Here is a 15,867-nt window from a genome sequence, read left to right as displayed (position 1 = left end):
ATAATTATGACATTTGAGAACAGACAGACATTGTAATAATTCACTGCTTGACTGAATTTTCGAGCACTTCTTTCTTTCTTTCTTTCTTTCTTTCTTTCTTTCTTTCTTTCTTTCTTTCTTTCTTTCTTTCTTTCTTTCTTTCTTTCTTTCTTTCTTTCTTTCTTTCTTTTTTTTCTTTCTTTCTTTCTTACTTCAAAAAAGGAATTTACAAGTTTATACATTCCCTAATGTGTTGACGAATATTTCTGTAGAGGACAGTTAAAGAGCTTTATATTGTAGATCCACCAAAGATAACGAAACGTACGACACCAGTTGTGGTCCTTGAAGGGAGTAACTTCAGTTTATCCTGTGACTCAAAACCGGGAAACCCAAATGCCACATCATTTGTTTGGACAAGTACAGAACAGCCTTACAGAAATACATCTGGTCAAAACTTCACCATACAGAATATATCTCGAACAGAAGAAGGTGTTTTTACATGTGTTGCTGAAAATATTATGCACCCGACGGGATGTCCAGAAGTACATGGACGCGATATGGAAAACGTTCATGTGGATGTTCAATGTATGTGTTCTTGTTTAAGTTTTAATTTTAGGATACCAACCAATGCCTAATATCACAAGGGCCTCTCTCTAGTCTAGAAGAACATGTTGTAGGTAGGGTTTTATAACTGTTGAAGGTCTATAGACCACGGTTTTAACAAGAGTTTTCTTCTGATTGAATTACTAGTTTTTAGTATTCTAATTCTATTATTATATCCGCACAAATCAAAAACAAATGAGACGTCAATATCACCCAGTTCACAACAGACATTGTTTTTATTATGACTATTGCGGCACAAAGAGCAGTACAAAGAATTACTTCATACATTACCGGATTTACGTACACAAAAGTCTTTGTTATTTGTTAGAAATATTTACTGTGATATGTATAAGAAACTCGATGAGTTATGACATTTCAAAATCGTCCTTACTGAAATATTACACTAGTAAATGTGCAGAGTGTGAAACAGTACATGTGCATCTCCACATTTTCATTTTCGCGACATGTGGAAAAATGCTTCTAAGCATACACTTTAAACTTAAATAATGAGTTTGAAATATTTGCAGTTAACCTCCATTCAGTTTAATAAATATAATTGAAAATGTTATTTATAAAATCATACCATTTTTTTATCGAAGCTCTTTATTTTCATTTTTGTCATTTAGTAACCTTTTAAGTCAATAGAAACATGTTTATCTGTTCAGGTGAAATGATGTTCAATGTTCCCCAATAACGCTTGTAAATTTAACACTCCCTCGTAAAAGTATAGGCTGAGGATAACTGTTTGCTTCAGTGTAAGGTCTTAATATATTTCATCGATTTAGGACCAGCACTTTTATTATGTTTATTTACGTTTGGTGTTCATGGAGTTAATTTGTAGCGATCTAACATGGAGCCAAACATTTTCTCTACTTTGTATTTCATAAAAGGAAATAAAACGAGAAATTGCACTTTGTCATGAGAACGCACCAGATTGTTTGCTTATGTAACTGGGTCACAGCCCAGTGCGCACTGATGTTTAACTTTAAAGTGAGATCGGGCTCAAAATTTAAAACTAAAATATTTAATTCTTATTCACTGAAAAATATCATATTGTTCTTCACTGTAAAATATAAAATTGTTATTTGTTAAATAAATTGGATACATTCTTTAAATCACTGATAAAATATATCTTAATAATCATCAGCTGCCCCGATTGTTTTCCATAAGATCATTTCACTTGAGGCACAACATTATCGTTATCTCATGCAGGGAAACGTTGACCATAAACACCTTTTGAGGATGTTTTTATTCTATATGGCCTTGCACGATATGCTCCTTTGGATGTAAAATCATTGCTTTTGTTACTATTTCCCTCTTCTGTGTGCCAGTATCAAAAACATGAAATAGCCGTGTGGAAAATTTTCAATAGATTCATTTCGTAAAATTATTTTTAGATGGGAAGAAAACATTGAAAATCAAGACAAAAAACCTTAAAAACAAAATATGGATCAACATGAAAACATTGATATAAGACAGGGATAGGGAACGCATCAACCTTTGATTTTGACACTTATCATGGAGTAATTGCATTTAACAATGTATCATCAATACTATTCAAAAGAAATAATGTTTTTGTGGTGACTAATCATAATAGTTGTCTAAAATTTGATATTATTGTCACTTTTTAAATATCTTCTCACTCAGATATAATATAAATTCATAGATGTAAGTCCCGCAAGAATGACCTAAATGATATAATATGATATTACATGGCAAGAAATCAAATTGGCCGAGGCGCATAATTTTGAATTGTAAAACCAATAAGAATATGAACAGAAAGCTAAAACCATACCGGGAAAAAACACAGAGACTTGAATGTATGATGCAGATCCCAACAGCTGCCCCTGGCTTACTTTTAATAGTTGCCTGTGGCCTCAGTTGGGTAAAATCAGTCTTGACCCTGAAAATAAAGAAAATACAACAATTTATGGGCTGCTTAACACGTCATGGAACACAATTCAACTATTAAACATGATTTGCCGACGATATTTCAACTTTCTATAAAATCTAAAAATCCACTAAGGTAATATAATTGACAAGAGAAGAAACTCTTCAAAACACAGTTCGTCATTAAACCGGTACATGTCCAGTTCAGACATGAATTTTATAGTAAATATACGAATCCTAAGCGTATCACTGCGTTCGGCGCAAAGATTAATCATTTTTACATCGAAATGACACAACAATCTTACTTAATTGAAGCAGAAATCCGATTTAAAATATACACACTATCGCCAAAATTTCGCCATACACAGGTCCTTTCGACTAATTCTGCTGCTTTTATGAGCGCCTGAGTGATCCCGATGGTATCATCGTATTGTCGGGATCATTTCAAACGCTCATAACGGTAGTCGAATTAGTCGAAAGGACCTGTGTATGGCGAACTTTTGGCGATAGTGTGTATATTTTAAATCCGATTTCTGCTTCAATTTGGAATATTCGGTAAGATTGTTGTGTCATTTCGATGTAAAAATGATTAATCTCTGATTTTACCCAACTGAGGCCACAGGCAACTATTAAAAGTAAGCCAGGGGAAGCTGTTAGGATCTGCATCATACATTCAAGTCTCTGTGGAAAAAATAACATTGCCTTGATTAATAATTTATGACCTTCTATATTTAGTGCAGGATCATAAGAAAGCCCGAGTTAATTTGATGTATATATTCATGATTCGTTGGTTGATGTCTTGACCATTGAAATACTGTCTATTTGTAGGTCATATAATAGATGATGATATGCATAATCATGATAATTACCTTCCAAATTAAGTGAAAACAATAACCGAAGCGTAAGAACAATCGACAGCGATCTTTAAACCTACAAAAGTGGCAAGCTCTACCTCCAACAATTTTCCACGTGATTGGGGAAGCCCCATTTATATACCGTACCTCAGTAATCTACGACATTAATGTCATTTAACACCAATAAAGGAACTCCTTTTTATACAGTAAAATGTTGTATAACCAAAGCTGCTTTTTCACACCCGAGAATTAATCAATTATTATTTACTAGTATCAGTTAGGTTGTGTATCATCGCATCGACTTCAACAGGTCTGTTTTTGCTGCATTCGGAACGTCGGGATTATTTAAAATATAAGATGAGTTTGTAAGGGGTCGAATAAGCAGACTTTGACTCGTTATGGCGTTAGGCAATATAATGCACAAAGGCTGTACACATAGGGAAATGCTAGGCGATCTTAAAATACTTTAATTATATTTGTAAATTTCCCCTTCATTCCATTTGATATGTAAGACTCACATCTACTAAGCTGTCAAGTTAAATTGATTTTGGTGACATCGAGGAACATGTTAAATACTTGTGGTTAGAGCCGATTAAGCCCATACAAGTTTATATATAATAATATATGCTTGGATTTGCTGTGTCAACATATCGGATTTGTAATGTAGTTTTATTCATTTATATGCTTACAAGTATTTAATTTGCGTCTGTGTTTTTTCAGATAAGGCGTCAATTAAAACGTTCACAGCTCTTAACACTACAGTCAATCACGGCGAAAACCTAACTTTTGCCTGTGATGTGGATAGTGACCCCCCTGCAAGTATAACCATTGTATCACCTACTGGAGCCCGCCTAGAATATATCAAGGAAAATAATAAGTTACATTACAGCAAGAGCAGTTCATGCTTAGATGACAGAGGTCAGTTTACGTGTGTATCTGCAAACAAGCACAACCATTTGCAACCCGAGAAACGAAACGTCACAGTAGATGTCCGATGTAAGTATGTGCACAATTTATATATATTGCGTTTTATCTTTGTTAGGGATTGTTGGGATAAGAGGGAGGTTTGTCCAGATAAACTGGTTTAAACCCCCAGTAAATTTACATTTTACCGACCGTTCCAAGGCGGTACCTAACAATTCTTGATAAACATACCTAGTTTTTTATATATAGTATGTATGCACTGTGCTGTTTTTGGAGTTTTGTGCTGTTCTTCCATGTTTCTTGTTTGTGATTTTATGTTCTATGTCTTTGGCGTTTACCCAGTGCCATTAAACCGGGTTTATGTTTAAACTTTTTGCTACTGTGCTTGTTTCTGTAGCTTTTCACATAAATATTTATACGAATCGGTTTCGATATTAATGAGCTAATTATGTATTTGCTAACATTATAAAAACTTCGCACAGCATGTTTCAACACAAATATTGATAGATTTTATCGCGCGAAAGCGTGGATAAATGCGATTACAACGACGAAAATTCACCACTTCTAGTCGACATGTAGTAATTATTTTTGTACTTGTTTGTAAAACAGAATAGTGTGTGCATTACAGTTCCGCACTATGACCTTTATTTAAAAATAATTATAATTTTATGCAGGTTTCTGGGCAAAACAATATTGTCCTTACAATCATGTGTGATTGTGCAATGCAATTCATTTCTCTTAAAAATATTGAACCTACATATATATACATTAGCTAATAAATTATGTTAATTTCGGACATTCAATGTTCTTAATATCATGGTAAATGGTTGGACTAAAATTATAATATTGGACTCATCGGCCAGTTAAATATTAAGAGATCAACCAATATCGATTGATATAAGCCATGTGGGTGGGTTATAGAAATGTTGTAAATCGGAGCACAGTCACCCAAAACCTTAAAATAGATGTTTATATTTGAGTATGACTCAGGCCTTCGCCCATTTGTACCATACCGAAAGCTTAATATACGTGCTGACTAAGGCAAAGAGTGCCCAATTTCCAGCATGAGCAATGACACAGCATGTATGTGTAAAAAAGTGAACGGTATTTCGCTAAAAGCATTTGAGTACTCTAGTGTAAGCATATTGCAGTCCACAAGTATGCAAGACGCACCACACTTGATCATCTGGGACCTTTCGAATAATGCTAAAGGTAGACTCGCTGTTTGGCTGTGCTTTGTCAGCCAACAACACAACATTAAAGCTTGCATCTTGTAAATGGACGTAGAAGGCATTTTCGACTGATCAGCCCAGTCATTTCTCGTTACCTACATCACAGTAGTCTAATAAACCAGCTTTGTTCATGTCATCTATAATACATAAGGAGAACCACCAACATCGTCATTCCCTAAGACAAACACATCACAAATAAATATAAAGTGTTGTCAAACCAGCCATCTCCCATTACTTGAAGACGGCATAAATTTTATAATCGCCAATAACAAAATAGACCTCAACATGGCAAACACAATGGGTTTGTATTTTCCAGTACAATGGAAATGTGTGACGAGGAGAGGCGTAGCCACAATATTGACTTATGATGTTCATGCGGTAAAATATATTGCGATCTTATACTAAAACAAACAATATTTTAAATATCTTAAAAGGGATATTGTAGTTTTTGAGAAAAATGCGCAAAATTATATCTGAACTTTAAGTACTTTCGGAAATGACGTCGTTGGAATTGTTTCCCAGCCCTGTGCGCGCTGAAGTTTGAATAATACATTCAAGCGGACTAAAATTCCATAAACAGTAATAACTATCAATAATGTATAATATTACCATATATGCAACGAATGAAAATGTCCATAAATGCTGTTTACAAACTCAGAACAACCTTTGCCTGGCAACCTTTGCCATAGAATAGCCATCGTCTGTGGTTGTTCTCCTAAAAATCCAATTCCTATGCACACGTTGTACTTTTCTCATGTCTAAACATGTTTAGTCTTCTATATGTATTTCAATGTAATGGAGTAGAATGCGTTGTTTTGTTTCCATCAGCATGATGCATGACAACAATGACCTCCATGCCACCGACCGTTAAATCTATACGAAGAAAACAGTTATACTTTTCGACTATCACCTATGCCAAATAAATCCATTTTGAATGGAAATCTATATTAATATACATTTTAAAATGACTACATTTGATACCTGGACATTTCGCTCTCTGACTGACACTATAAAAGATATAGACATAAAACAATCTGGCCCCTAAATTAATTTGAGGAGTATTTAATATAATTGAGTGATTTGTGGACACAATGCTTGATCCTTCGTCATATATTTCAGGTTCACCTATATATCCATCTGACTTCAATCAAATTACTACAATCGAAAGTAGACTTGGTACAAAAGCAGTCCTTCTTTTCCGTGTTTTTTCGAACCCTCCACCAATCCACTTTACATGGGCAAGTTTTTCGAACAGTATGTACATTCCAATAGACACAAACTCATCGGACAGAGTTTTTATCAACACACCAGATAACATGTCATCTACCCTCATTATAACAAACATAAAACCCTGGGACGCCGGCAATTACTTTGTAAGGGTTGAAAACGAAATTGGCAGCAAGAACGAAACGTTTCGCATTGTTGTAGACAGTAAGTAATATTATTAATACTTGCATATGTCTTTCCGGAAACGTCGACACAAGCGAAATATGTTCTCAAACTCATTTCGACAACTGATGTCGTTACTTCAACAACAAGTAATAATGTATTTTATCCTGTATCTTACAGCCAAATCAACTACAATTGCCACACCCACGATGAACTTCGTAGGTGGTTCTGTTGGTGCTATAACTGGAGTAGTTATCATTGCAGTTCTTGTGTTTGTCTTTAGGAGGATAACAAGTGTTAAAGGTAGTTACATTAGTTTTCTATTTGACCATGCCATGTTTAGTGTTTCTTGTCGATCCAGATACATTATTTTCATTATCATAGGCATATGGTTTTAATTTATTTTCATTTTAAGTTACATATTTTTTTGCTACATAAGTGCGTCTAGCAAATAACACAGATTGCCGATATTGATTTAATTATGTGAAACGTTAAACATATGGAAAATGCAGCCAAGTAGATAAATCATCAACAAGTATGCTTAATTTTATCAAAAAACTTGATTTTTTGGTAGTTACAAGAAACATTTAAGAATAAGTATGTTGGATCGTTTGGTTACTCTCAGCTGATTTGAATATGCAATTTAAACGTTAATTCGATATCTGGTATTCACCTTGTATTCTTCGAAATTTCTAAATCGTATGATTTTTTTGTCGTAAGCTTGTTCATAAGATGGATCCATGGTATCCTCGTTCTTTAGAGTATCCATGACTTTTTGTATGATGATAAAAGTAGTTTCCGTCTTTTTTGTCACGCACTAAACTTAAATTTTTCTCGAATAGTACTTAAGAATATAAATTACCTGCTATACCGTGACAAAATTGCTGCTTCCTCTAAAAATCTCGTTGTTTGAATGTAAATATTCCTTATTTTAGGCACACCTCAACATGACAACAACACAATACAACAGTAAGTTTTGTCCATTTGATATTTTACAATACTCCCAATATAAAATAGTTTACGTTCTTATATTATAATAGCATTTGATTTATAAAATCGTTTTCTACTTATTCATATTAAATTACACAGCTTAACAGATAACAGTAATGAAGGTGGAAATATGGAGACAGGTTTCGACAACGTTTTACCAATTATTGATGAAATTCCAACTTATGAAGATGACCGGAATATATATGATATATATGGAAACATACAAACTAGTGATGCTTTTTGGAAGTCTTTAAAAATCAAAACACTACGGGATACAGTACTACAGCTAAAACGTGATCCTGTACCATTGTTTAAAGAATTTTTCGTAAGTTCGCCTGTCAACCAGGTAGTTTTGCATTCATAACTGAAATGTATTATTAGTCAAATATACCACAACAAGTGTTGTTTAGTTTAATTGTAGTATCTTAAATTTATTCGAACATGTACGTCTATATCAATGAATAAAGGACATCGGCCACTATCAATATTACTTTGCTTATTGTTCAATGCTTATTTTGAAGCAGACCATATTTACGCATTTTTTATTAAACCTACCTTCATTCATGCCTTTGCTTACTTTCACAATCAAAGTACAACCTTTAATATTAATTGTGTTAAACAACACTGTTGCATATTTCATGAAGCTGTAATGTAGATAGTTTTACGGACCTAAGGTCATATTTATTTAACATGTCATAAATGTATTGGATTATAATCAGGCAACTTAGCTTATTTAAATCATGTACCTAAATAATGTTATTATTCAAGGCCTTTTCCGTGATTATGATAGGTAATTGATATCGAATGTGGGCTAGGTACATATACTCTTGTCTTTCAGACATTGCAAATGGGTCTTAAATACGACACAAAAGCAGCACTGAAGCCAAAGAATGTTGAAAAAAATAGATACAGGATTATTTACCCATGTAAGTAGCAAGTTGTTAACCTTTTGATGCCAATTTTTAATGTATTTGAAGTCGGCATACATATTTATTATCTTCAGTCTATTTGACTGCTTTTCAATATGTTTTCAAGTATGCTTTGTGATAATTAATAGGTTTGCGACAGCTAATTTATCAGTCATTTCAGACGACGCAAGTAGAGTGGTCCTCCCCTGCATACGATGGGATCCAGACTCTGATTTCATTAACGCAAGTTACATTGATGTAAGTGTCTTTTTTCTCTCTCAATATAAGCTCAATATCTATGTAGCACATTAAGTGCAATTTTTCATGTTCGCTTTACAGACCAAACGAAATTAGAAATCCAATAATTCTATGACAAAATAAAAAAAAAACGTCAAATGTTGAGGCATTGTATTTTGTTCCATTTATATATAAACACGATATTCGTCTGCGGTCGAGAAATAAGCGTCAAATCATGATTAAAATGATAAGATTATAGTATTATTAATTTTATGACTCGATTCTTGGTCCATTTATCGTGTATCTTCATGGAACTCCTACAGTTAGATAATTTAACATGAAATGAGGGAAAAAGTTAATGTTCAATGACATCATTAAATTTTAATACACTGATTGCATTTTTCATAGGGATACTGTAAACCAAGGAAATATATAGCTGCCCAAGGTAAATAGCCGTATTTGTTTATGAAATATTTATTGTGATTTTTTCTTACTTAAAATTATAAAATCAAAGGTACATATACTATTCTGTTAACACTCTTAAAATTAAACTGTTTAATTTTTCAGGTCCTCTCGAAAATACAATAAGCGATACTTGGAGAATGATCCATTCGGAAGATATCAAAATTATTGTCATGGTTACAAATATTATGGAAGTCGGAAAGGTATGTTGAAAATAATATCTATTGAATGCCCTGATCTGTCATTAATATCCTTCATTTGAAATCGAGTAAGAATCTTACAGGTCTTTTTTTGTGCAAAAATTGCAAGCATTATACTTGATAGTTTGGCCTTAAATCTAAAACAGATGGGTTTCTTGTTCATTTCTTATGATATATGACATTCAATATATACATTGCATATCACATTAAATCTAACGTTAATATTTGTTTAATTTAAAACTGTGCATGCCATAGTAGTATCCAGAAAGAAGCCAGAAAGATCCTATACAAAAGACGTGTGTCATTAAAACTATATTTTTAACATTCAACCTGTATGCATGCAATGTCGTGATAACAATGGTAGTAATTTATACTAAACAAATCAGTTTAAAAAATTGAAGAATTGAAAATACAATATAATTATGCATTCAGTGTCAAATGTTTAATTGCAGAAAAAATGTTCCAAATATTGGCCAGATGATCGTGCTATATACGGAAAGTGTAATGTCAAACTTGACCAAGTTGAAGAGTACGCTGACTTTGTTGTTAGGCATTTCACATACAACATGGTAAGGAGAAGTTTCTTCACATGAACAAGTTTGAACATTCGTTTGCAATGCATTTCTTGTATATACCGGGGAGACCCAATATGCAGTCATCTCACTACCATAGTTTGAATTAAATAAATGAGACAAAAAAGGCATCATCAACGAAGCCACACAATACAGTACATCCTATATAATATTTTATTTTGTATTAAGTCTTCAGTATTTGTCACTGAAGTATTGGTTTCTTTTGACATATTTTACAAAATCTTATGTAGGAAGGAACAAGATTCGAACGGCAATTGATTCAGTTTCATTACACATCATGGCCCGACAAAAATGTACCAGCGACGGCTTTATCTTTAGTGCAATTCTGGAGAAAAGTTAGACAATGTGAATTTGTGGAAAACACGCCATGGATGGTCCATTGCAGGTTGCTATTGATCTCCCTATTTTTCATTACTACATGCATTTCTTGTCGAACAGTACCATGAAAAATGAAATTCCGACAGTTCTGTGATTGCTTTTCCTGTTTTCTTATTGATTGATTTTACTTGTATTGTACAAATCACTTAAGGTTTTTTAATTAAGTCTTACCTTCATGATTCAATAAACTAAAAAATAAATAATCCTTTGTTCTAATTTAAGTGGTATCAGGTATACATTTTCAGAATTTGTTTTTATTTAATCTGTTTCAAACATCAATGAAACATTAAAAGCCGTTCGTATATTTTCAGCGCTGGTGTAGGAAGGACTGGGTCTTTCATTGCCTTAGACGTCCTCTATGAACAAGGAAAGGTTGATGGGAAACTGAATATTCCAGACACTGTGAATGTTTTAAGGGAGCAACGAATAAGCATGGTACAGACAAAGGTTAGATACATCGTTCAAATCGATCTTAATATATAAAGTTGCCATATTCTCTAAAGCTGGAGTTAAGTCAATGTCTTAATTCATATTCCAGGAGCAGTATCTGTATCTGCATGAAGTTATTACGGAGCTGCTAGACCCCATTGGACAGATTATCAATCCTGAAAATAGTTTGAAGTTACAGTCAACTGTGGCAGAAGACAAAACATTGAAAAAGGAGTTTAAAGTATGCACATTTTGTTTCTAATATTAATATTCTTGTTAATCTGCTAGAAACATGTTTAAGGAGCTACATTACAATATGTTATTTTTTTTGTTTTTGTTTTACGGGACACTGTTTTTATGTGAGCTATTGTCTTTTTCTTTATTTACGCACACATATCACACATATTTTCATTTATAGGCAATTACAGAATCGATCGCGAGTGTCAAAACAGAGGAAAGCGACTTTGATTTTAACAGAATGCCGGACGGTCTATTACCGGAAAACATGTGCAAATCAATTGATATGAATGTCATACCAGGTATGTTCAGATAATAAATTTATTTAGAAATATGAATATAAAAATATATGAATTATTCGTAAACTTTGACAAGTCTGGTTTAATAAAGCCGTTAATTTGAATCCGTAAAACCTTACGATTCGTTTGCCGTCATTGCTTAAAAATAGTAAATGTTTTATTAATTCATTCTGATATGTTATCTAAAAATAATATATAATAAATCGTTTTCGAGTTGAAAAATGACACCAATACAAGAATCAGACAATCATGGGGTGACCTGAAGTATATCTACGAGCGTCTTTCACGATGACTGAGCGTGAGCATTTTTCTGCTTAGCCATAAGAGCTAGGAATAACTTAATCGTAGACATTTCTTGGTAAAAATTACTAATGAGAAAACTCAGAAAAAGAACCTTTGTAATTAATAATAGTTCTTTATTGTATTATGTTTCAGATGACATCTACAGACCACTGCTTTCTTCTGGAAATGATTTCATAAATGCTGTGTATATTCCGGTTTGAAAACATTGAGCATATCATATAGATATATTTGAAAGTTACAATGCATTTCCCCATACGAGCCAATAAACAATACACTTATAAATCACATACCAATTGTATGTAGCTCAATTATTGTGACAGCAATTGTTATGCATGTGTGATTCAAATCGCTGCACAGTCAATGTAAGCGGGTTTTTTTATATAAATTTCAGACCTACCGAGAAAATGAAAAGTATATCGTTACGCAGTTTCCGTTGCAAAATACTGTCAATGACTTTGTTCGGCTTTTGTGGGACCACAACATTAGGGATGTTGTTTTACTTGACCAAGAAAACAACGAGGTATGTATACAAATCTTGTAGAAGAAGAGAGATACAAAATCACAATAAATTAATTTATCAACAAAGAGAGTCAACAATCAAATGTCTACAAACAAGTTGTGACAGTAAGAAACTACCTTTTCCTTTTCAGCGTCATTGCTATTGGCCCCACACCAAGAATCCTCTTTGTTTGGGGCCATTTGTCATCAGTCTTTTAACTGTGGATGAGGCAACGAACTGTACCACTCGGATAATAGATATAACGCTTGCAAAAAAGGTAATATGTTATTAATTAAACAAAGACAACTGAAGTACATAGGCCCATGTTTCTCGTAATTTATATACATGTTGACACTTTCTATTGCGCAGCGTCAAAGCAAACAAACGGTGGTACATCAGTTCACAGCGTGGCCTGGATATTTGAATCTCTGTGAACAAGAAACATTGGCCGACTTCCTCCAGACGATCAGCAGTATTGCAGGACCTGTTGTTGTTCAATGCCAGTAGGTGATTTCATTAACGACCTTGGTCATGATCTAGGTTTCGATATTGTATGATTTTGCCCCAAAAATATACATATACATTTGACAAGTTGCTAAAAGTAATATGTCGCATTTTTTCTTGTAAACTTTAACTTGAAAATTTATTGTGAGATATAAGACGTTTTTCGTCCATAAAAACCGTATTAATTGCTTGTTATTTTCAGCGATGGGTACTCGCGCAGTGGTCTGTTTGCAGCACTTTTGTGCACTGTTGACCGAATCAAAACCGACAATGAAGTTGCAATAGCGGACACGGTCAGGCTCGTGAAACACAGGCGCAAGGCAGCCGTTACAGACATGGTAATTTGGAATTTATGTAATAGATAGATAGATAGATGATGATAATGATGATGATGATGATGATGATGATGATGATGATGATGATGATGATGATGATTAAAAAAAAACGTGTTTTTCTTTACAGGAGCAGTACACATTTTGTCATGAAATAGTCTCTGAATATCTAAGGAACAGAGAAAGACTTACAGAAGAAAATCAAGAATACGTAAACATGACACTTCCAAAGCTCCTATAAAATCAGGCAATACCTGATTTCAAAAAATGATATGAATGCGCATATATATGGGACAAAGTGACTCAATGGAATCAAGCAGTTGTATATTCATGGTCGTTTTTTTTAGAATCACACAACTAGTGAGAGAGGACAAACTTAAAATCGACAACTCATATGACCACCAGGAGACGAAATAAGTGTTATTTAGGAGTCATCTACGGTTATTTTAACATTTGGTTTCAAATCTTGTTCAAAATCAAGTACCACATGTTACAAATAATGCGTGATTCAGGAATCGTATTGATCGCTAAAAAATGACATTCATACTCGAGGTGCTGTCCAGCTTTTAAAGGAAGCATTTTCAGAAAACTGCAGCAAATAACATCTGTCTAGATATTCGAGATTTGTCTTATAAATAACATGCAGCCTTAGAAATAATACATTTTTAGAAAATAAATTAACATTTTTACTGAAATCACTTAAATTTTATATTTTTATTTAAAACTTGTAGCTAGTATTAACTTTTGCGGTTATATAGACCTGTTTTTTACTTAAATTCTTAGTTATAAGCGTCCGGGTTTTATCTTATTCGCGTCAAATATGTGTTATGGAAATATTGTATTCCATATACCGCAAACAATTCATTCAAAGAAAATTGGTAATAACACATGCTGATTGTACGAACTCTCTCTTGATGTACATATTTAAGCACGACTTGTAAATATTCAAAAGAAACTATTCACTCGATGTATATGGCATACATGCATATGTATGCATGCATAAATCAATATATCCATCCAGCCTTCCATCTTCGCACGCATGCACACTCACATACACATACAGACACGCACGCACGCACGCACGCACGCACGCACGCACGCACGCACGCACGCACACACACACACACACACAAACGCTTTTAATTAAGTAAATTATATTGTATAAAACCAGTATACATGTCAAGTCGGGTTAAATTTTACAATTTCGAATGTCAGTGTGTAAACTGAGGCTATATTAACATACATTGGTTATAAAAACTGCGCAATAAACACATTTTCAAAAGCGTATATGCATGTTCTGTTCTGTTTGTAAATACTAGTAGATGAATATCAGAGAATTAGATATACCTGTGTACTACAAACCATGTCCATGTATGTTTTCATTAGTTGAGTTGTTTAATACAGGAAATGGATCGGCTTTGAAAACCCTTAGTATGTTTTTTCTTTGGAATTTTGAAAGAAACAACAATATTATATCTAGTGTAATCAGAGGTTTTATTCTTACTTGAACTTTTAACTCTGTATCAATCCATATGACTTTTTTGTGTGATAAAGAAACTCTACTGTTAGTGTATGTTATCCATTTTCTTAGCAAAGGGCATGAAACTATGAGTTTAATGTATAGAAATTCATTTAAGTATAAGAAAATTGCATATGTATATTATGATATGATACGATAAAACAAGCTAAATGCATTAAAACTTAGTGAATTAGTTACATGTGGTGAAAATTTGGATGACATCTATCTTATTTGTAGTATTGTTTGCTACATTGTGTAAATATTATAATTTGTAAATTTATATATCATGTGCTATATGTTTAACTCCCTCTATAATGCATATAGCAGTTATTGTTTTTGTGCGTGTTTAGTATCTTGTACAGAGTGTTATATATTAAGGTAAAATAAAACATTATGTATGTTTAAATTGAAAATGACGCCACTTAAAATTGCTTTTTTTCATAATTCATATGATTTCAGATAGTATGAATAATTATTTTACTTTGAATATTTAGTTTGTTATTTCGATATATAAAATGTATGAATGTTTTTGTTTTGTCGCCATTCTGAAAAATATTCGGCCACATTGGTGGCCTTCTGCAGTCAATTGTATAAAACTGGTTTATCCTTTGGTTTGTCAAAGTTAGGCAAAATGTGTATTGATTGGTCAAAATTGATCCAATGATTACTGTTGAACATTCAAATTACTTTGTTGTGCAAACTATTCACAAAATAAAATCAGGATAACCTATGGAGTTTTATACAATTGGCTGCTGGTTAATTAAGGTTCTGTTTTGTTCGGTTTTGTTTTGGCGCTGAAATTGCATTATTTGAGTGAAATGACAAATATATTACTACACTATCAACTATGATATATATTTCTTTAAAATTACAAACATATTTGTTTTTACTGCCAAAAAATTTCGAATCCGTTAAATCTGTGGAATTCCAATGAACGTGGGAGAATTATATGTTAATGAATCAACTGCTACCAACACATTTATCCATTAAGCGTGTGTGGTTTAGCAACACCCCTCTTTCCTAGTGTTTGTCATTTAAGTAATTTTCACAATCAGCATAAGACTTGTATTCAGAAGTTAGATTTAAAAAGACGTCTATTCCGGTGA

The 15,867-nt window shown here is 33.1% G+C and overlaps 1 protein-coding gene across 1 annotated transcript; it reads left to right on the top strand.

The window, feature by feature from the left end:
• Positions 1–4,052: 4,052 nt before the first annotated feature.
• On the top strand, positions 4,053–15,598 carry LOC128234080 (receptor-type tyrosine-protein phosphatase alpha-like). Its single transcript, XM_052948070.1, has 20 exons — positions 4,053–4,322; positions 6,602–6,913; positions 7,052–7,174; positions 7,807–7,840; positions 7,961–8,186; positions 8,700–8,787; positions 8,951–9,027; positions 9,415–9,451; positions 9,574–9,671; positions 10,121–10,237; positions 10,492–10,646; positions 10,951–11,086; positions 11,178–11,309; positions 11,487–11,607; positions 12,040–12,101; positions 12,299–12,427; positions 12,558–12,683; positions 12,776–12,909; positions 13,113–13,248; positions 13,373–15,598. The coding sequence occupies exons 2-20, from the start codon at positions 6,739–6,741 to the stop codon at positions 13,481–13,483; spliced, it is 2,217 nt and encodes a 738-aa protein (XP_052804030.1). The 5' UTR covers positions 4,053–4,322; positions 6,602–6,738; the 3' UTR covers positions 13,484–15,598.
• Positions 15,599–15,867: the final 269 nt, after the last annotated feature.

This window comes from Mya arenaria, chromosome 5, assembly GCF_026914265.1.
Source record: "Mya arenaria isolate MELC-2E11 chromosome 5, ASM2691426v1".
Lineage (NCBI taxonomy): Eukaryota > Metazoa > Mollusca > Bivalvia > Myida > Myidae > Mya > Mya arenaria.
This window is presented reverse-complemented; position numbering and strand designations above follow the sequence as displayed.